Source organism: Tachysurus fulvidraco, chromosome 4, assembly GCF_022655615.1.
Source record: "Tachysurus fulvidraco isolate hzauxx_2018 chromosome 4, HZAU_PFXX_2.0, whole genome shotgun sequence".
Taxonomy (NCBI): domain Eukaryota; kingdom Metazoa; phylum Chordata; class Actinopteri; order Siluriformes; family Bagridae; genus Tachysurus; species Tachysurus fulvidraco.
Genome location: NC_062521.1, coordinates 9,123,260 through 9,147,136, shown reverse-complemented (window position 1 = coordinate 9,147,136; position 23,877 = coordinate 9,123,260). Strand labels below are relative to the sequence as shown.

The 23,877-nt window shown below is 37.7% G+C and overlaps 1 protein-coding gene across 1 annotated transcript; it reads right to left on the bottom strand.

Moving 5' to 3' along the window:
• Nucleotides 1-6,452: 6,452 nt before the first annotated feature.
• On the bottom strand, nt 6,453-22,326 carry phf10 (PHD finger protein 10). Its single transcript, XM_027150273.2, has 12 exons — nt 22,193-22,326; nt 19,195-19,301; nt 17,186-17,316; nt 16,321-16,404; nt 15,760-15,902; nt 13,749-13,892; nt 12,489-12,598; nt 12,191-12,344; nt 11,124-11,243; nt 7,687-7,795; nt 7,036-7,224; nt 6,453-6,622 (listed from the first exon to the last, which is right to left on the bottom strand). The coding sequence occupies exons 1-12, from the start codon at nt 22,259-22,261 to the stop codon at nt 6,537-6,539; spliced, it is 1,446 nt and encodes a 481-aa protein (XP_027006074.1). The 5' UTR covers nt 22,262-22,326; the 3' UTR covers nt 6,453-6,536.
• Nucleotides 22,327-23,877: the final 1,551 nt, after the last annotated feature.

Below are 23,877 nucleotides of genomic sequence, written 5' to 3'. Positions count from 1 at the left end.
TTTTAGTCGGTTAAATTCCTAACATTTAGTTACTGTCCACTTTTTTAATCGTGTTCATTAAAAAAAATATTGTTTACGTTTTTATCATACTTAATATTTTCAAGACCCTCAGACATGTAGGCATATAAATGTTTGCAAACAGTAATTTACATTAAAAAAATATATGTGATAGAAGATTATCAAATGAAAAGCATATATAAAAAACAATAGCTTGGCCAAAAATAGCCAAAAGTATTAGATCTCTGTTTAGGATTATGAGTTATGTGGTTATATTGAGCAAAGGTATTATTTTAGTGTTTTTTTTGTATGGTTACCACCAAAAGTGAGAAAATGCTATAAAAAAAACTTTCATTCTGACTGAAACACAGGGGCACCGTAGTCATTTTGGCTGTCAGTATTTAATTTAAAAAGATTGTCAAACATTACAAACATGTGACAGTGTCTGTGTGAAGAAATGTTTAGGTAGACTGACTGATAAACTGGTTCTAAACTCAGCATGAGTTCTGCTGGAAGATGGTCAAGACAAACAAGTTCAAAAAGTAAATACATTCAGCCACTTTTCCACATCATTTTGGTGAAATAAATGTATTTCCTATTGAGGGCACCTGTCAAAAAATGTGATTATATTACACAGAAAGTAAACAGTCAGTTCGCAGAGTTGATGTGTTGAAATGGGCAATCATAAGGATCATAGAGACTTCAACAATAGCCAAATTGTGATGGCTAGGCACCGGGGTCATCTAAGTCAACCTGGGTCATATTGGAATCTTTCACAGTATGCAGTCTTTGTAGCTACCAAAAGTGGTCCAAGGAACGACAACCAATGAACCAGTGTCAAGGTCACAGGTGGCCAAGGCTCAATGATGAGTGTGAGAAGCAAAGGCTAGCCCATCTGGTCTGCTTCCACAGAATTGCTACTGTAGCACAGATTGCTGAAAAAGTTCATGCTGGCTATGATAGAAAGGTGTCAGAACAAACAGTGCACTACAGCTTGCTGTGTATGGTGGCCACGTAGCTGCAGACTATTTAGAGTGCCCATGCAGTCCACGGCCAGTGGCACCTACAATGAGCACATGAACATCAGAAGTGGACCATGGAGTGATGGAAGAAGACGGCCTGGTCTGATAGAATATGTTTTCTTTTTCATCATGCGGATGACTGGGTGCATGTGCATCGCTTACCTTACGTTTTGAGCAAAGTTCTGCTGGGAAACTATGCTGATTCCTGGCATTCATGTGGTGTACTTTCATCAGGTTAATTCTCCCTGCCTCACTGAAACTGTTCAGGAATAGTTTGAAGAACAAGACAAAGAGTTCAATTTGTTGATTCTTCATACCTCAATGCTATTGTCAACTTACAATCATCAAAACATGTAGCAGGACTGGATTAGTCACATCAACTCCACAGTAAGATCAATAAGGATGTGAGAACCAATAGTCAAGAACTCTTTTATATTTTTAATACTAGACTTTTAAGTCAAATTTTTTATTCATTCTTTATTACATATTCAGATTTATAGAATACAATATAATATCTCACATGTTCGGAGCCATCTAAGATGAACGGTAGAAAGCATTACATGAAATTAAATTAAATGTGATTCAGTTTGCGGTTTTAAGCCCCACAAAAATATTGTTGTTTCTTTTCTGGACATACTCCAGGATACATTTACAGCATTTGGCAGACGCCCTCATCCAGAGTGGCTTACATGTCTAGCTCATTTTATACAACTGAGAAATTGAGGGTTAAGGGCCTTGCACCAGGGCCCAGCTGGGGCAGTTTGGGGACCTGGGATTCATGCTTACGACCTTCGATAGTCCAATACCCTAGCCACTAGGCCACCACATCCCTTTCTATGGGCTTTAGACCATTGCCTTGCTAAGATACTGATTAAACAGATTTCAATAATTTTCCTATAAGATTTTTTGCATGAATATATTCATTGTTTCACTGAGGACCCTCCTAGTTACTTGATTTAATCCTGTACACAAGCAGATACCATTTAATCAACTCATTAAAGTAATAAATTAAATGAAATTTTAAATCAATTTGAATAAATTAAAGTTTATCTAAACAGAAGGCTCTGAATACCAATGCTCTTCGTGGTTTTCTTTTATTATACTAATTTTAGTATTATCATATTTAATTCTAGGAATATTGAATTTAATTGTGTTCAGAGAAGCACAGCATCTACAAAATAAACCGTATTAATATAAATAAACACTAGTTATCAAATAGTGAATAAGTAATTATTTGTTTTTATAAAGGAATGAGGTTTTTGCTGCATATTACTTGAATACTTACCCATAAACCTAACCTAAATGAATACAATTATTGATCATTTCTTTAAAAGAAGAAGTTCTCACACATCTTCACGTGGAATATGGATTTCTCTGATATTTGACAGTAGCACTCACACATTTTGCTCTTGTCACTGAGTTCATTTATGATAGCTCACACTAAACTCAGGTTGAACGTGATGATAGTTTGTCACATCACATCACACTAAGACACTAAGAATGGAACATCAACAGGTGGATTCTGGGATATTTTATTGCTTCTGACAAATTTTCATCAGGCTCTCTTCCTTTTGTGAAGAAGGATGGGTCTGAGTGTGTAAATAATGGCTGCTTGAATTACGTCCATGGCGCCACATAAAGATTCAGGAATGAGGTTCCACAGCTGTCCTGCATTAGGAATGGAGGTAGTAGGGGCAAGCCTGGTAAAATCAAACACTTCTTTGTGAAAACATTGTAAAAGTGCTGCACACCCAACAACGAACAATACTCTATATCAGAAAACAAACAGAAAAAGATTTAGAAAGCAGAAGATAAATGATTAACCACCCAGTGAGGAGTTTGTCACCTGTGACCTATGGGGATAAAAAAAAAAAAAAAAAAGGTCCAAATAATGAGCTTCCTAAAGAAATCTTTAAGCTTAAAATCTTCAGAAATTCTGACCTTAGTGAGTAATGGATGGGTCTGGCAGGCACCGTTGCTCTGTGTAAAAGGGCAGCTTTCACTTCTCTGGGATCCTACAGCATTGCAGTGTGTTTCCAAAGACAGCTGGCTGGCTACATCTCTTCCTGCAGATCCCATCATCTTCTCACTGTGGGCCAGAGTAAATGAGTTCTCCCAGAGGTCAAAGGTAGCGCTCCTCTTCCCAGGAGTCCACCCAGTCTGAACAAGACTGCATTAAAACAGGAAGCCAGGGCATTGTCCATATGTTGTCATCACTCAAAAGAGTGTGGCAAAATTTATGATAGCAAAGCCAGGAATATTTAAATAACTCCAGACAGCCATAATACGATCACTGGTACCTCTGTATTATAAGGATCCACCCATTTTGTTTCACCAGGAAAGCCACCAGAAATCCCCCAAAAAAGCAGTAGATAGAGGTTTGTGTTAGGTGATAGTGTATAAAACCTGCATAGAACCACATTTTTACATTTACAGCATTTAGCAGACACTCTAATCCAGGGTGACTTACATTTTTTTTTATTTCAGATTATACACCTGAGCAATTGAGGGTTAAGGTCCTTGCTCAGGTGCCCTGCAGTGGCAACTTGGTGGACCTGGGAATCAAACCAATGACCTTCCAATTAATAGCCGAACACCTTAATCACTGAGCTACCAAATCCCCCATGCAACCAGTGATTATATTTGTAGCGTAGACTAGGATCATCTTTCAGAATATCTGAAGCTTCCTGTGAAAAGGAGTGATAGCGATTTTTTAATATAGAGTTGAAGAAGTTAATAGATGATTTGCTTTGAAATTTGAATTAGATCTAAAGTTAAACAACTAGCTGAACAACCAGTCTTTAAAGTGTTGTATACACCAAACAGCCATGACATTAACATCACACACAGGTGACATGGATGACACTGATATAGTTTATTGTTACAAGGGAATCTGTCAATGGGTGGCATATATTCAGCAAGTAAACAGTCAGTTCTCAAAGTTCTGTTGTGCTGGAAGGAGGAAAAATGGACAAGTGTAAGAATGTAAGTGACTTGGACTAGGATCAAATTGTGATGGCTAGACGTTATGTGTCAGAACATCGCCAAAACAGCAGGTTTTTTTGGATGTTCCCATTATGCTGTGGTTATTACCTAGAAAAAGTGCTCTAAGAAAGGATTATAAAATGAAAAGCATTTGTGTTTACTAAGTTTTCAGGGTTGGGTATGGCTTTACTGTATATTATTTAAGTGTTTTTAAGTTGTGCTTACCAAATTGTGATGGCTAGATGTCTGGGTTATAGCACATCTAAACCAGCAGGTCTTGAGAGGTGTTGTTGGTACGCAGTGGTTTGTACCTACCTAAAGTAGACCAAGTTAGGACAACCATTGAACCAGTGACATAGTCCTGGCCATCAAGGGTCACTGATGCATGTGGAGAGTGAAGGCTAGCCCGTCTGGCCGGATCGAACAGAAAAAATACTATAGCACAAATGGCTGTGTTAGGGGCTAAGCAGACACAGGCTGGTCAGAGTGTCCATCTGACGCCTGTTCGCTAATGAAAGTGTTTAGAATAGACAGGAATGGTTTGAGGAATGTGATTAAAAGGTCCAAAATGTTGGCTGGGCCTCCAAATTCCCTACATTTCAATCCATGAATTGAACAAGTTTCACAACTGTTGCATTCATCTTGCCTCAACCGTTCAGAGGTGGATCAGATTCACAAGAGGGCCTACACAATATTAGGCATAAAAACCACATAATAAAAATGTGACCGCTTTTAAGTGGGCTATGGGGTAAGAACATAACCATGGTGTATTTAGCTATGACCTTGCAGAGGGCAAACCTTTTTTTTTATACTAGCCATATAGTCTGTTCTCCATCTGGCCACGGCAAGCTGCTCTCAAAGAATTTTGTTAACCTAAAGCTGTTCTTATCCAACAATACCACATTTTGTTACACAACTTTTTTACTACACCTTCTATAGAATACTGATTTGAAAGTGTTTGATCTCAAGTCACTAATAAAGAGACAAGGAGCTCTCATTGGTCAGCAGTGACAGGTGTGAAGCAGGTACTTGAGGTTTACTGTTTAATTATACATGAGGACCATCATTACAGCCTAAATGCCACTTGGATTTATCAAAAAACGCACAGGGAAATACTGCTGTTACACAAATCCTCTACTCAGGCATGCAGGCCAAAGAGAAAGCTTTCATTTCAAGCTTGTAATGGGATTTCAATTTCGGTCAGGCTTGGCTGGTGAATAATTTATCTACTATGCAGCTGTACAGCTTTTGGACACATTCATTACGTCTTGAAAAGCACAGGCATGTCTGGAAAGAATTAGAACTCTAATGCTTAAAGTATCCAATCAGTAATATTACTGATTGCTATTAAGAAATGGCACAATTAACAACAAATTGCAGAAAATTAGAAAGGGGATAAATGGTAACGTTACACAGCTGTGTACATTAATTCTGTTGCTCTTTAAGGAATGAACAATCATGCTGAAATTACTGTACACCAGTCACTGTGGTTATTTTACTGTCAAGTTCGCATGCTGTACTACATCGACATCATTACTGCTTGGTCCAATTAAATAAACAAAAAACATATTTCATCCAAACAACCATAAAATAGGTTTAAAATGAATCTGCATTCATTGGAAATGGTAATGTATAGAATTGTAATGCTTGTAATTGTAATATAATTGTAATGTCTTTACAATTCAAGACAATATGCCTGTAGTATTGTCAATATATGTAATCGACATATTTCATCGTGCAACAGGGAGATAAATCCTGTTTAAAAATAAATAAAGAAATAAAATCAGAGCCAGGTTAGATAGGTGCTCTGCCTCCATCTAGTGCACATTAAGCAGAATCACACCATCATGTAGAAATCTAAAAAATAAGTACAATGCCATCGCTTTCTTCCTATTCTTAAGTATTTTACAATAAAAAAAAACAAAAAAATCATACATGAACACCTTTAATTACAGACAGTGGCAGGCATGTGCTATAGGAGCGTTTACACTGTAGGTGACCAAGTTGATGGTAATCACCAGCAGACTGTCAATGACCAGTCATTCAGATCTCTTTCATTCCGGATTTTCAATAATATTTAGTAAACAGATGAATAAATGTGCTACAGAGTAACGGGAGAGCCACACATCTGCATTTTATTGTACAAAGTGTAAAAAAAAACAACACTACAGGTTAACAACTGTACCAAATAAGAAATATGAAACACACAAATGATTGCATGTTTAGTCTTTCACATACAAAACAAGAAAACAAAATCTCACACACACACACACACACACACACACACACACACACACACACACACACACACACACACACACACACACACACACACACACACACACACACACACACACACACACACACACACACACACACACACAGCCACAGCCACAGCCACAGCCACACACACACACACACACACACACACACACACACACACACACACACACACACACACACACACACACACACACACACACACACACACACACACACACACACACACACACACACCATTTCATTTAAATCCTATTTCGATTTTTTTGGTGTTTTGCCAGTGACTTTTTTCTTGGGTGTCGAAATGTCCTTGTGGCAGCAATCACAAACCCAGCATCCTAAAATAAAAACACAGCACAATTAACTTTAGACAGAAAACTGCTCTACAGAGAATGCAGCTCAATAATTAATCTATATTGCAGTTGAAGTTCATAGGATATTGTGCAACGATTTTTATCTTTTACTTTTATCAGCTAGCTTGTAGAACTGTCCCTTGCTCCTCATGATCAGGGCCAGAAGTAAATAAAAATGCATATTTGCTGGTTATAAAGGTTAAGGTGCACCATACTGTAGTCACTACTGCACCTTGTTCAATTCTAGCCTAATATTTTATTGCAAAAGAATAAAAAAAATGAGCTAGAATCTATTCATCTGTTAGGCTAGTAACTAAGAGTACCTTATGTACGTATCCATGGTGTCTAAGTGCACTGTTAACTTCAGTCAACAAACCAAATCAGCGAGAGTCTCTTACCCAGGGGAATGGACTCCATTCCCACGCAAAAGGTGTGGAAACCGCGGTCACACTTATCACAGAACATCATTTCCTCTTCGTGATGGGGCTGCTCACACACTGTGCAAGTCTTACACTCCATACACTGCCACGGGTAGGTCTTTATTAGCACTACCAGTCCTGCACTCATGTCCAAGCAGGAGGGGTGACCTGAATACACAAACAGGTCTCCATCAGCGCTCACGGATGCACGCACGCACAGACACAGTCCTCTCAACATAATGACAGGAGATGGAGATGATCATGAGGTAAACAAATGGTCAAGCCACATGATGTTTTTTAAAAGTCTTCAAATAAATTATAAATAATAAGAAGAAATTATTACTTTATACATTTATAAAGAATTATAAATTACAATAAGGCAAGGCTTTGAAAAAATAATAGGCAAGGATTATAAATTTATATATTATAAGTAAATCTAACATTTATTTACAATTACATTTATTTATCTTAAATTGATGGTAATAATAATAATATTCCATAATATTTCTCAGAAGCCCATTTTTCTAAAACTGCAGTAAACAAGCTAGTGTAGTGTGCAACTTTAGGTATTAGTTTCTTTAAAATATATATATATAGATAAACTGAAGCACGTTTGAAGTATTTACTTACCGCTGTTCTGGCATTGAGAGCAGTGGATGAGTGCCTCTGGTTTGCCCTTCTTGTTGGACTCCTTACCCTTCTGGCATATGCCACATATAGCATTGGGTATGACCTTAGGCTGCAAGGGCAGAGCAATGCTATAAAACCATGGCAACCAAAAGGTCCTATAATTTCCATAAGACTCAGTGGTCATGGGCCTCACACACCCAACATACCATTACAACTTCATTTCAAAGCCAAAAGTTACAAAACAATGTAAAATGCAGGGGCTTCCAGTCTTACCTGCAAAGGACCAGTGTGAGAGCAGGTTTTTATTCCAGTCATGCAGGAGCTCTACCTGCTTCCACCTTGTATAATCAGTTGATTTAAACTTTCGTTAGACTCAGGTGTGGCTTCTGCTTGGATGGAATGAAAACCTGCTCCCACACCGACCCTTTGGGGGATAATCTTGGACAGCACTGGTGTAACGTTGTCAGTAAAGTGGCAGCAGACTTGCAGGGTTTAGCAATATATCATTATTATTATAATAAAATGCCATACAGCACTTTTCTCACACTATAGAGATCTTCAATGTTCTCTAAAGTCTGTCTGTACTTTTACACACATTAAATAAATATCTCACAACTGAAAGCAGAGCTACTCTTTTGTTTCTTAAAGCAACACTGATTTTTTTATAACAGTGAATCTTTAATATAAAAATGTAATTATAGTCTAAAGTGTGCAGACACATTGGAAGTAGACAAATGGTTTATTTGCTCAAAGTCAGTTAGGGCTTATGAGCTTCCCTTTACCAAAGCAATGGAAAAAAGAAAAGAAAAAAAAGCATTTCATATTTCACGCTTTAAGAGCACACATGAAACACTTGATCGAAAAATAGGCTGAATATTTTCCTTTAGTGCTCACACCATTAAAAAGTCTCTGCAATCTACTTGCTTTAAAATGTTTTTTATTCAAATGCTTAACTAATATGCAGGTCTAACAGGTCAAAGACCACACTATAAAAACTGCTAGAAACAGCAGTCTCAGGACATCAATGTGCAGGGCAAACTGTCGCTGGTTATAAAGCTCACATTTAAGTCAACATGAGGAGAAAAGCCTTCATTCTGTCACAGTAAGAGATGTTCAAATGCAATGAAATGCATTACAAAAGAGGGGAAACATTATCATTGTAAAAGACACAGCAGTTACACTAGAACACTCAACAGGACACAAGAACTTGTAGAAGAGATGAAAAGCTTATCATCCAGTACAGGAAATGGATCAACAGAAGCTTTACCTAGCAGTATTTACACTAAATCCTTTAGCTTCATTCTATTTTATAGTAACTGGAATTTATACTTTAAGGATTTAAATGAATAAATATAAACTGAAGTATAAAATACTGGAAAGGAAAAAACATGCACCACGAGATGTATCTTCTGATGGAGGCAACATGAGAATAGTGTTTTTTTAGGTTATTAGTTCAGGGACAACACAGGAACACTAAACTCTAAATGATTATATATATATATATATATATATATATATATATATATATATATATATATATATATAAACACACGTGTATATGTATATGTCTATATATATACACACACACACACACACACACACGTGTATATGTATATATATATATATATATACATACACATATATATATATATACATACATATATATACACACACACACACACACACACACACACACGTGTATATGTATATATATATATATATATATATATATATATATATATATATATATATATATATATATATATATATATATATATATATATATTTATTTTAACAAGTGAGAAGTGAGAAGGAACTATTGTGTAGTGCATATTAAAAGTGTCTTGTGAGTTAGTGTTGACAGAAGAACTGAATCACTGACACAACTACTGATGTAACCAGCTGGTAATCAGGCTGCTTTCTTTGTCACTTTACAAAGGCACGCTGTGCTCTTGGCATTCTGACACGACTTCAATTTTAGACTAAATGACGGGTATTTTTGTTATTTGGGTGATTGCGGTATAATTGTGTCACTACGGTCACAAACACACTGCATGTGTACACACACACACTCTGCTCCTTACATTTACATAACTGGTCAAACTGTGATCCAGTCCAAAAATCGATTCTGTTTACTGCATTCGGAATGGTGCAGCTCCAGCAATGGTGAACACATTCAGGTTTGTGTAATAGGGACAGCAGGATGAAGTAGATGTGTTAGAATTAAGTAAATCCTTTACTTTTAATCTATGTTCTTTCTAACAAAAAATAATAGAGGATATACATGTAAAGTTAACAGAACAACGAAGCTTGACAGGATTAAAAGAGCTTCATTGCTGCTCATGACTACAGAGCTGTGCAAAGTATGACCTTTTTTCTCTAAAGTTCCTAACAAAAAAACAACAAAAAAGTTATCTTTTTTTAACAGTGCTTGTCTTAGTTTAGTCCTACTTGTAAAGGTATAACTTTTGTTGATCCAAAGTGCTTTAACAATTAAAAAAACAAAAAAAACCAATGCTGATCAGCCAAGACATGCTTGGTGTCTTCCTAGAGTTCGAGCTACAAGGCTAATGTAACTACTAACAAGTAACAGATTCACTGAGTGAAAAGACAGAAGCAAAAAATAAAAGCGGAAAGCAAACATGGCTTGGCTGGTCGACTACAAAATCAGAGCCATCCATTTTATCCAGACTGATTCATGTCAAACAGTAGTTTGAAACACTTGCATGCTACAAGAACTTGCAGGTGAATTCCACCCAAAATGACCAGATTGTGTTGTTCTTAACTGTTTCTTTACCTAATGCTCCAAAAAATCACTTATTTTTAAACAAAATAAAATGCACTTTTTTTTATACATCACTGGTGTTTGTTTTTGGAAGGAATTCTCCTATACGAAGAAAAAAGCATAGCTTTAATTTCTACAGATAATAAATATAACTCCTTGGATATTAGCAGCCAATCACATCTCCACACTCGCCTTTCTAACTGGCCAAGAGGTATTTCATAACATCTGAAATAATGTTTATATGGTTGGAGTAAATATATATATATAATATTATATATTTTTTGTTTGTTTAAAAAAAAGAAAGAAAGAAAAAACCAGTGTGTGCAACTCAGCATTAAAACTTTAAAGTAACAACAGTGCCACATTACTGGCATGAACATTATTGCTCCCAAAGTCAGTGTTGATAAAAGTGACCACTCGAAAGGCTGAATGGTACCAAACAAGTACCTCTCTTGGAAAATAAAGTTCCCTTGATGACTGCAGTCCCGAAAAATTGCCTGTGTTTGTGTGTTGGTTGTTTAAGATTGTAGCATCGTTTAGACTCGGGGAAGATGAAAAGAGCTGGATTTCTCATTTAAAAGTGCTAGAAAAAACAAGAAGGCAAAGTAAGGGGAAGTTAAAAAAAAATATATCAGGGGCTTTTGTCTTCTACCTTGTACCCAGGAACAGATTTGTGTTGGAGGGCGCGTTGAGTGGCGTCTTTGCTTTTGCCTTTGGACTGGACCCCACTGTCCTGGCTGTCTCCATCAGACGTATTTCCTGTTGAACTGTCCTGGATGGAAACCGCAACAGTGTTAACAACTATTCCTCTTCTACTGAATTCAGTCAACTAATAATATCACCATGGCTGCAGAAATATGATTATCCTCATCCTAGTAGTTTACTGTTTTGGACACCTGGCCACTGATGGCTGTGACATTATCAGGATTTGAACCTGTGATCTCTGGATGATGGAGTGAACAAGATTTCCTGTCCTTCATCTTAGTTTCCCTAACCAAACCTGTACTCACAGACATGGCAGTGTTTTACATTTAGTATTTGATGTTGAATTCTTTTCAATATACATGATTATTTTCATGTGCTTTATAGTTATAAATCTATGAATATTGTTCCCCACCTAATGCTGATAGACATAATAATAATAATAATAATAATAATACATTTTATTTAAAGGCGCCTTTCTAACACTCAAGGTCACCGTACAAAAGAAGAAGAAAAACAACAAAAAATATAGTACATAGAAAAAAAAAAAAGAAAAAAAAATTGGACCAACATTACAAATCATGATCTAGAATATGCTAAACTAAACAGATGAGTTTTAAGCTGAGATTTAAATGATGAAAGAGAATCAATATTACGGAGCTCAGATGGAAGTGAGTTCCAGAGCTGAGGTGCAGAGTAACTGAAAGCTCTGTTCCCCATCGTTACAAGACGGACAGAGGGAACAATGAAATGAGTGGAAGAAGAAGACCTAAGAGTGCGAGTTGGTTTTGGAGTATGAAGAAGATCAAGAAGATATGAAGGTGCAAGATTGTGGATAGCTTTAAATGTTAGAAGAAGAATTTTATACTTGATACGAAAATTAATGGGAAGCCAGTGTAGCTGTTCCAGAACAGGTGTAATATGATGGATAGAGGGAGTACGAGTGATAATACGGGCAGAAGAGTTTTATATGTAATGTATAGATGTATGTAATGTAATGAAGATTTTAAAGCTTACAGAGGAGCCCTTGTTTTTCTTGCCATCATCCAGCTTTCCATCTTCACCATCCTCAGAGTCACCGTCACTGTCTGGGGCAGGCAGTTCAGGATCCAGAGGAGGTTCATACAAAGCTGTGTTTAAGGGCAGGTAGCGCAGCTCATTTGGAGAATACCTGCAAGCACATGTAGACAAAAAACTATTACAGGCCAGCGTTTATGTGTATAGCACTTGGAGCACAGGGAGAACAGGAAGACCATACAGTTATGTCTCTGACACAGGAAAGCAAGCTTATTTAGAAGTAAGGTTATCATCACACCTTTTGTAAAACTCCTGGAACTGTCCTGGGATGAGGGCAACTGGGTAGGGCCCAGTCTTTGTCCTTTCTGGTGGGAGGACTTTGTATTTCCCTTGAGGAACCTGTATTATCTGCATGGAAAAAGGACAAGCTGTTTGTGAGACCCAAACCTGACAAACCAAATTTACAGAGAAGCAACATTTTAGCTCAACACAAAAAAAGGCAGGAAGGTACAGGGGATGGACAATGAATATGAAACCCCTTGGTTTTAGACCACAATAATTCAGATCACAATCATGTATTAATGAAATGGTGTAACTCTTTTTACAGCAAACACAGCATCAGTTTATCTTCAGAATGACAGATACAAGTCCTTATATTGAGACATTCCTCTTGTTACAGAGGACAATTCACTACATGATGCTGGTGCTTCTCCAAAACACCCCAAAGTGGCTCAATAATATTCAGATTTTCTAGACTGTGCAGACCATGACTTCACGTTCATCAAACCCCTCTGCTGCCAGCCTTGCTGTGTATATTGGTGCATGATGAACAATAAATGTTTCACATTGTCCACAGACCAGATTTCTGTTGCTGACAACACTGAAGCAAAAGTTGGGCAGCTGTAATTTTAGTTTGTTGTTTTTTTTTGTAAAATACAATCCGAGTTAAAGATAAAGACTTGCTCTCCTGATCACAGTTGCATCAGAAAGACGTGTACCAACAATTTGTCTTCTCTGGAACACTGAAATGTTGTGTGCATCATGATATTTTATGCATAGCTATGCTATTGCTCTGCTAATTCAGCTTTTACACTTTGCTCCAAACCCTGAAATTTGAAATAATTATGGCAATAATAATAATAAAAAAAAAAGTAAAATAAATAAGTAAATAAAAAAGAGGCCGAGATCCAAGAACGTTTAGTAAGTAATAATAATATTAATAAAATAAAAAGTTCCACATATAACCTAGATTTTATTCAAGTTGAGTCACCCAAAACCTTCTAATATGTTGTTATAGTTAAAGTTAGTTTAATGACTGATTGAAGCACAGGCTACTGTCGAAGTTGGAATCTGATTTTGTGTAGTTTTGTTTCTAACGCAAGTCTGTTCTACACATTGTTTTGTACATAACTAATACAAGCCTCTAATCCCACCTTTCACTGCTGGATCAATCACTTCAGGTTTCAGAACAGAATCAGGAGCTCATCTTGTATGTGAATATAAATGTGAAGGACATGTAGATTTGATTAGTGAGTTTCACTCTGCTGTGAAGTCTTACGTGTGTTTGAAGATCAAAGTAAGCTCTTCGTTCCTCCATGCGCTCTCGGTTGAAGTTACTGTTGAATTCTGCTGCTTTTTTAGCAGCTTTCTTGATGTACTCTGGTACTTTGCTAGCTTCAACCTTTTGGGGATTTTGTTGTTGCTACAGAATAAAAAGATACAAAAATGAATGAATAAATAAATAAAAAGCAGGGTTAAATATAGTCAAATAAATAATATATAATCAAATGGACAGAAGAAATAATTCAATGGCTTCCTTTAAGCCATAAATGTTGCCCTTACAGTAGAAAATCATTTATCTGATGAATACTCAATAAATCACTACTCAATAATATGAACAATAAGGCATTAATTTGCTGTAATTGCTCGGGCACAAACAAATGACAGTCCTATGATTTATCCTTGTAACCTAGTTGTAAAGTTGCACTGCTAGTGATAAACAGAATGTGTTTGTATTTGCACAGGCAGGAGGAAAGGAGCCTCGTTCTAACCTGGCATTAACATGCATCCTGGCTGATCTGATCACAAATAGACAGCTGAGACAAACCTGCAGTTATGAATGTGTCCCCAGTGCCCTTTGAGACATCAGACTGGACCTCATTCACACTTGCACTTTGTCCACTTACAAACGGCTATACCATATTGATACTAGCTCTGAACAGGTCCTCAGAGTAGTACTAATAACACTTTTTCACAAGCGTGAGAATAAAATACACAAATGTTACATACAAAAGAAGCAAACAGACATAACCAGAAGCGACCGTTTTGTCCTCAGCACTGTAGTTTGGCTAGCTAGCAAGAGTTACTGGTTTAGAGTCAGAGATGCACAGAGCTATGACACTGATGCCACCTGATGTCCACCTTCTTTTTACAGGAACTCACTAACTGATGGTCTTATATTGACGTACAACATTTTTCTATTTTCTCAGAGTAGCAAATACATATTTAGTGTCACAAACTGCATTCTCTTGTACCAAACAGTCCATCTGCACACCACTGGTGTAATTAAGTTTGGATGCAATATTACAGACACAAAGCTGAATCCTCTTGGACTGCACAGCTGAGAGCTTGATCTGCTTCAGCAGAGAATAATGTGGCACACGCCACAAAATCTGGAGTGTGTTCACTTCCTAAAAATAACCCCACAACGCAGTGCAAAAAAAACAACAACACAGGGACTATCGCTGTACCCAACCATGATCCCTTTCTGAAGCCTCTTAGCTCAAAAAAGTCTTGGTAAATTCTTGACTAACTATTTCTACAAATGTAAGTAGCTTGGTATTGTTGTAGCTCTCATTTCTTGTAAGTAATCTCATGATTACTTACTTCAGCAATTTTGAATTTTATCGGATAATTATCGGCTTTTTGCACAGAGCAGGGTTCAGAGCAAAAACTGGTTATGTGAAGGTTGTCGTGTGGACACCTGGAGGTGTTGTAGCTGATGACACCATTAGTTTCCACAACACGCATGCATCATGAGTGATGGGAACACTGTGTGATTCTAAAGAGATGAGATGCCTTAAGGGTCCCAAAATAATCATCATCTAATTTTCGGCTTTTCCCATTAGGTGTCGCCTCTTCTGTTTCCACCTAACTCTATTCTCAGCATCCTCTACTCTCACACCAATTAACTTCATGTCCTCTTCTAACACGTCCATATATCTCCCATTTGGCCTTCCTCTTGACCTCTTACCTGGCAGCTCCATCTCCAACATCCTTCTACCAATATAACCATCTCCCTCATCTGTACATGTCCAAACCATCTCAATCTAGCCTCTCTGACCTGGTCCTCAAAACAGCCAACCTGAAAGAAGACCATCCTCAGAGTCATCAGCGTCCCAGCCTCCGAATTCACGTACATGATATAGTGATTCTACACCTAGGGAACTGATTGAGATGCACACTAGACTTCAAAATTCATCGTCACATCCTGCAGCTTTCAAGACAAAAACTTTAGTTGAATAGGTTTGAGCTAAAGTTTGAGGATTTCTAAAATAAATGGATCTTACCGCACTCAGAGTGCTTACTGAGTACTCTTTGGTGATCCTCTGCCGCTCTCGCTCTTGAAGTATAACCGAGTACTCTGAATGTTTAGTTGGATACTCCTTAATCATCAGATCAATAACCTCATCACTGCGCAAAGCTGTAAGGCCTAGCAGACACAAAGCATTCAGATAAATGCTCACAACAAATATTAGACTAGAGCTTTAATGATTTGAAGACAATTTTAAACATGTTCACACTCAAATTCCAAATGTATACTCGACATGCGGGTTGCACACGAGTCAAACACAAAACCCCAAACACTGTAGAACTGTCACTGATGGCTTTTTATTATTCTTATTATAAAGATGCACCTTTATAACAAAGGCTTAAAACCTTTAAGACACATTCCCAACAAAGAACAAAAAAAACATAACATATAGATTTCTAATTTAATGTTTAAAACATTTTTTATTTTTTAAAAAAAATTTAAATACTGTATAGTATTGCACTGACATACATGAAAATACTTCTTACACAAAAAATATCTTACACACCTACATGTTGGAGAAAAGCTTAGAACTTACCTAATGTACACTGTGTCTCTGTGATGACATTCTGCTCTCGGAGATAAAGTTTTTCTTTGTGAGATAGGTCTCTCCTTTCCAGATCTGGAAAAGGACACACAGAGTCACACACACAGACGAACACTCACACACAGACACACACAGACACACGCAGACACACGCAGACACGCGCAGACACACGCAGACACACGCAGACACGCGCAGACACGCGCAGACACGTGCACACACACAGACAGACACACGCAGGCAGACACACGCAGGCAGACACAGTATATGGCTACTTCAGCTTAGTTGAAGGAAAAAAGCCCGCTCTAACACTGAGATGACTCCACTGTCGATCACTAGTGAGACTATAGCGAGGCATCTCACAAGGCAGCAAGGTGAAAGCCAAACTAGTGACTAAAGATATTTATAATCTTACTGTATAACCATCGTCCATAGTGAGACCAAAAATTTTTCTATTTTTTAAAAATGTATGTGTATGTTTATCTGTATATTTATGAGTAGCTGTTTATTATGAGTACATGTTCATTTTTGTATTAACACAGGCTAATATGCTGTGTTTATACCTTTACAAATCAGACAGGAGACATGGCTCACATACCAACAGCTTTCACTATACATTTATATACAGTATACATTTATATACAGTATACATCATATATATATATATAACCAACTCTGTCGCAGCACTTCAAGCACTCAATGCCTTATGTGTCAGTTCATGTGTAGCCTTCAGCCATTTTATTCATCATAGCAGACCAAAGCAAAGAAAAAGAAGGGTCTTAAACACTAAAAAAACAAAACAAAACAAAAAAACAGTGTATATCAACCACTTCATTTCATCTCATTCAAAATCTCATACCTGGATACTTTCGCTTAAATGATGTGACTCCTAAATATTCGCTGACTTGTTCCTGCAACATATAATACTCTCCTGTATCATCCGGGGGCCATTTGTACTCCGTCAGATTCTCAGCAGGAAAATATGTCGCTCTGTAACAAAACATGGAAGAGTTCAGAGCAGTAAGAGAAGTTGTACAATGTACAATAAAATACAATGTAGGAAGATTTTTAAACACTTCATGAAACAATGGAACGGTTTGTGGAAACATCAAAATAACCCCAAAAGCCAGTTTTCAGTTTACATCTCTACATAAACTTGTCTCTGTGGCTTTTCGCAGTGCATGAGAAGGGCTGGGGTAAAAGACATCTGAATATTTTTGATAGATAATACAAACTGGAGGAATCTCATTTACTTACAGAGCAACAGTGTGTTACTTTAGCACAAACTGCTGTTCAGCTTCAAGCAAAACATATGCAACATGGCAACAGCTGGCACACTTGTATGTCTGTATTTCCTGTGAGAAGCCCAGAAGATTTAAAAGACAGAAAGCTCGGCCTCTGATAAGCCTTTGCTGGTCATTTCTAGCCTGGTGGAAGTACATCCTCTAAAATGTCTCTCATGTGCATCAGTTTCAGTTTCCATATATGTTTTATGTAGTATGTATTTTAAATAAGGTAAGTAAATAAAGTATATATAAAAAAGATACACTATATTGTCCAAGGTTTTGGGTCGTCTGCCTTTACATGCAAATGAACTTTAATGACATCCCATTCTTAATCTGTTCTTCCTTTTGAAGGTGTTCTATCAGGTTGAGGTCAGGATTCTGTGCAGGTCAGTCAAGTTCCTCCACACCAAACTCCATGACCCATATCTTTATGGACCTTGCTTTGTGCACTGATGTACAGCCATCTTGGAATAAGAAGCAGCCCCAACTATTTCCACAAAGTTGGGAGCATGAAATTGTCCAAATTGTTGGTATGCTGAAGGATTAAGAGTTCCTTTTAATGGAACTATGGGGCCAAGCTCAACCCCTGAAAAACACCACCACACCATAATACCTCCTTCACCAAACACTTGGCATAATGCAGTCAGGCAAGTACCGTTCTCCTGGTGACCGCCAAAGCCAGACTCGTCCATTGGCTTGCCAGCCAGAGAAGCTTGATTCTTAACTCCAGAGAACACGTCTCCTCTGCTCTAGAGTCCAGTGGCAGCGTGCTTTACACCACTGCATCCAACACTTTGCATTGCACTTGGTGATGTAAGGCTTGGATGCAGCTGCTTGGCCATGAAAACCCATTCCATGGAGCTCCCTACACACTGTTCCTGAGCTAATCTGAAGGTCACACAAAGTTTGGAGTTCTGTAGCTATTGACTCTGCAGAAAGATGGTGACTTCAGAGCACTGTGTGCCTCAGCATGTGCTGACCCTGCTATGTGATTTTACATGGCCTACCACTTTGTGGCTGAGTTGCTGTTGTTCCTAATTGCTTCCACTTTGTTATAATACCAGTAACTGTTAACTGTGGAATATTTAGTAGTGGTATTATTATACAAATGCACTTATTGCACAGGTGGCAGCCAATTACGGTACTGTGCTTGAATACATGGAGCTCTTGAGAGCGAATTATTCTTTCACGAATGATTATAAAGGCAGTCTGCATGCCTAGGTGCTGAGTTTATACACCTGTGGCCATAGAAGTGATTTAGAGGGGTGTCCCAAAACTTAGTGATATGTACACAAGTCTGCCTTTAATATTGTAATTATATACACTATATTATATCACTATACATTTTGGGACACCCCTCTAAATCACTTCTATGGCCACAGGTGTATAAATCGCTTAAGGCACACAGCTTCCATGACAATTATCCCCTGGCTGATGTAATTTGATTTGTTTCTATTTTTCTGACAATTTATGTTTATTTGTTATGTAAATTTATAAAATATATATATTAAAAAAACAGCAGTAATTCTGTTCCACATGTACTGTATGAAATGAGTGAGCGTATCACAGTAAAAGCTAGTACCCCAGTTCATGGCTGCTGGTGTCGCAGCTCCTTGAGCTGTCTCCTGAACCCATTCTGCGTCTCTTGGGTGCCTGACTGCCGTCGCTCGAATTCTCTTCGGTGTCATCCTAAAGAAAGTACAAATGCATGATGGGAATAATGCTTCGTTACAGTCAGATGAGTGCAGGCGGCTTTGGCTCCCAAAAAGATCAATAACACTTATTTTCAAAACCAAACCATTTTTATGAACTTAGAACTTAAAGCTTGGTGTACAAATGTCACAGTGCTGAACTGATACTGTGGCCCAGGCATGGAAACATCATAAATTGCAAACCTTTTTATTCCCTGCTAGAATTTTCTTCTTTCATCTTGACTGGAATGTACATCCCACCCCAGGCCAATGTGAGTGATGCAAGACCTGTCAAACTAAATTCTGTCTTTAAACAAAAAACAGATTCACTCTGCATCATCCTTGGAGACTTTAACAGAGCAAAACTAACTTATGAACCACCAAAACACAGGCAGCATACAAACCCTCCCACCTGAGAAAATAACACTCTTAATCATTGCTGGACAATTCTTAAACATTCTTAAACATGCATATTGATCAGTCCCCTGGGGCAGCTTTAGGAAACTCTATTGTCTGGTTCATCTAATCCTAACCTACAGACAGAAACTCTGATAAGCCTGTAGTCAGTGGAGAGGAGCCAGTGAGGCAAAGCATGAACTACATGACTGCTCTGACTGCAAAGAGAAGTGTTTTTGAAGCTGCAGCTGGATGGACTGACAGACATTATGATATCTTTCATCAGTTTTTATGAAGATGTGTTGCCAACCAAAACCTTCTGAACCACAACAAGAAGCCATGCTTTACAACCAAACTTCAGCAGGCCAAGGAAGATGCCTACAGAAGTAGGGACAGATTCCTGTATAAGCAAGCCAGAAACTTACTGATGACAGAGCTAAGAGTTGCTTAAAAAAAGCTACTCTGTAAAGCTGGGAAACAGGTTTTCAGCTAAAGATCTTGCATCAATGTGGAAAAACATGACAAGTTTGTCATGTTTGCAAAACATGACAAACTCATCATACAACTCATCACAAAAGAGACCACCTCTCAGCACTGAGGCAAACAAAGACTTGCCTGACAACCTTAAATGCCCCATCACACCTCTAGTAACTCCTATAACAACTCCCCAACACTCAAGTTGCACTCACTATCTGCAAAAACTGTGAATCCAGAGGCCAACTGGCTCCAATCCAGTAGATGATGTGGTCAACATGGAACTGCACTACATCCTGCAACACCTTAAATGCCCAGGGATATGCACAGATTTTATTTGTTGACTTCAGCTTTTAACAGAATCATCCCGGAAATCTTCTCCTCCAAACTTCAGCAGCTAAACAGCACCCTGTAAAATCTGTCATACCAGCTTCCTGACAGGCAGGAAACTGCATATGAGGCTGGGTGAGGCTGGGTTACCGCCAGTATACTGACAGTCAGCACTGGCACCCCCTGGGATGTGTAAACTCCCCACTACTATTCTCCCTCTATACTAATGACTGCACCTTGAAGGACCCAGCTGTTAAACTCCTGAAGTTTGCAGATGTCACTAGAAGTCCTGGAAGGAGGTGTAGCGGCTGATATTATGAGATGACAGTGGACATTAGAAGACACCCATCAACAATTCTCCAACAGTCCTGTGTTGTATACTATAGAGACTATATACTATACTATACTATACTATACTATAGAGATGTTTCTGGAAAATACCATTTGCCAAGACCTGACATGGGAGTCCAACAAACTCCATCATCAAAAATCCCCAGCAGAGGATGTACATTCTGCACCAGTTGAGGAAGTCTGGTCTGTTGATACAGTTCTACAATGCAGCCATTGAATCCGTCCTGTTCACATCCATCACTGTCTGGATTGGAGCAGCCACAAAACAGGACAGGTACAGGCTTCAGCAAACAGTAAAAACAGCAGAAAAATAATCAAAGGTGTTTCCCTGCCCACTCTCCTTGGTTTGTCCAGGAAACAGGCATTAAATATCACTTTTCATCTCCTCCCATCTGACAGGCGCTACAGAACATCGTACACAAAAACTGCCAGGCATAGGAACAGTGTCTTTCCACAGGCTAAACAATCCCCATCATAAACAGCTGACCTTGACTACATGCATCTTGTCCTTTAAAAATACCAACACTCTCTTTACAAACTTGTTACACTCCACTTTACTATAGCATCTATAAATACTGTACGAACAGAATCTCATCACTTATGTTACACACACTACTGCTGCTTGAACTATTCCCACATATTGTACTGTATATTGTGGGCTGTACAAACAGTACCACTATGCAACTACTTACTTCATTTTTTTCTGTATAAAATTGTCTGTAAATTGTATAGTGTCATTATTTTATCCCAGTACATTTGAGGGTCATCAATCCCAAATTCCTAGTGTGTAAAAAAAACATACTTGGCCAATAAACCCGATGTTTATTCATAATGACATATTAAACTGATATTCTAGAAAAATGCCATGCTAAATACAGTTAGCATTTTTTGTACTGATATTATTCCTGTTGTGTTCGATTAGTTTGGCCTGATAACTAATATATAAGCTGTACGCGATTATTTTGGGGGATTTGAGCTCGATGCTAATTAACACTCACGGTACCATTAGTTAGATGATTAGATATATATCGCTGCGTTTGTTTTGATTTTCGGAGCGACGCTAATTTTGCTGCACGGTTGTGACTTTTATAATCACACGGCACAACATATTATTGTGTCTTGCGCCACACGTTGACACATTAACCCTTAAACCTGTATGTTTGTATGATTATATAATTAGCCAGGCCGAGTAGTTAGCAACCTAGCAAGACACAAAGAAAATGGTCAAATGCGCGCGCCTGTTTTGAATTATACACTTAATTAGACCAAATTTCGTATCTAATTCATAAATAACAGAAGCATATTTGGCAAATGACCTCACACAATAGTTGTATATACCTTTAAGGACTGTGCTCCAGGTGTAGTAGGATTACTATCGCACTGCCTCGGAGACAGAAGAGTTGCCATTTTGATTTTTAACGGACCATCACAACAATTTCACTCCGGCTGGAAACTAGGGACCGATACGAGTTCCGCTAATATCTGATGATAACATTCCTTACTTAAACTGCAGTAATAGTATTATTATTATCTCTATATTACATTTATAAGTATGAATGAGTTTTGAAAGCGCGTACTCAAACACATCTGATTAATTTGATCAGTTTAATAACATCCCTTAACCCTCAACCCTTTATCTGATCCACCTTATGCACCTGAGGTGGGGAAACCTTTATTAATGCTTTAAAATGATGAACCATGTTTACCATACAACCTATAGGAAAGAATTAGTAAGTCCAGGTTTGAAAGTGCATATTCCTTTTTAAAATACACTATATGATATTGATTGGGTTAGAGACTGTAGCAGTGAGGAAAAGACATGAGGCAGAGATGGAGTTAGCAGAGATGAGGATGTTGAGGTTGTGTTTAGGAGTGACGAGGATGGACAGAATTAGGAACGAGCATATCAGAGTTACAGATCAGGTTGGCTGTTTTGGGGACCAGGTCAGAGAGGGTAGATTGAGATGGTTTGGACATGTACAGAGGAGGGATGGTTATATTGGTAGAAGGATGTTTGAGGTTGAGATGAAGGTAAGAGGTCAAGAGGAAGCCCAAAGAGGAGATACTGTATATAGATGTGTTAAAAGAGATGATTTGCTGTGGCGACCCATAACAGGAAAGGACGAAAGAAGATGGAGACTATATGGTATTAATATTTTGAGATACACTTTGATATTCTGTAATTTTAGATGTAAACAGAGAATTCTAATTAGTGCTACATGGAAGGACTGTTATTTTTGTTCTAGTATATATTATAGATGTATTGTGATTATGGGCTTTTGTGTGGGTTTGACTAAGTAAATGCTAAACTTTGCAAACAACACTTAAATAGTGGTTTGTTACTCCTTGTATTTTAATGCAATATCAGGTTTACTTTTACATATTGCTTTTTATTACCTTATAAGAATGTCTTTTATGCAAGTCTGTGTTTTTGAATGTCTATTTTCCACTGCAAAACATCAAACTAGTTACAATACAAATCCTTCTTTATGAATCCTTTATACAAGGAATCATGCATCAATTACTCATCACCATTAATGGCACACATTTGGTTTACATCATTTCTCAAATTATACTCATGTGTTGCCTAAACACACTTGGACCAATAAAACTTGACAAGACCTGACATGCCATAAAACAGCAGGAATGGGAACAGGGCAAAGTATTAAACCAGATATAAATCTTGCACTAAGATGAGAGTGACAGGATTTTGATAGTTTCATTGCATTTAAAGCTTTCAGATCTTTTCCTATATATAATGTTTTCCTTACAAATACATACATAAAACATGTCTCCTTAGATTTAGTAATATTTATTATTCAGTTATTGATGTAATATGTATGTGGCAGATATAATAGCAATTTTGTCTTTGCAAAAATGATTAGAGATAATGTGTTTGTTGAGGTGAATCAGGAAAAAACCCCACTGATAATTCACCTACATTCATGTTTTTGGAGGTCCCGAGCTAATATGTTGATATGAAATTATCCCTCCATTCATCCAGTTTCTGTACCACTTACACA

Coding starts and splice junctions, on each gene's coding strand:
- phf10 (XM_027150273.2), bottom strand. CDS start 22,261: ATGGCAACTCTTCTGTCTCCGAGGCAGTGCGATAGTAATCCTACTACA. Junction 7,225..7,686: donor CTCTCAATGCCAGAACAGCG/GTAAGTAAATAC, acceptor TTGTGTATTCAG/GTCACCCCTCCTGCTTGGAC. Junction 6,623..7,035: donor AATGGAGTCCATTCCCCTGG/GTAAGAGACTCT, acceptor TTTTTATTTTAG/GATGCTGGGTTTGTGATTGC.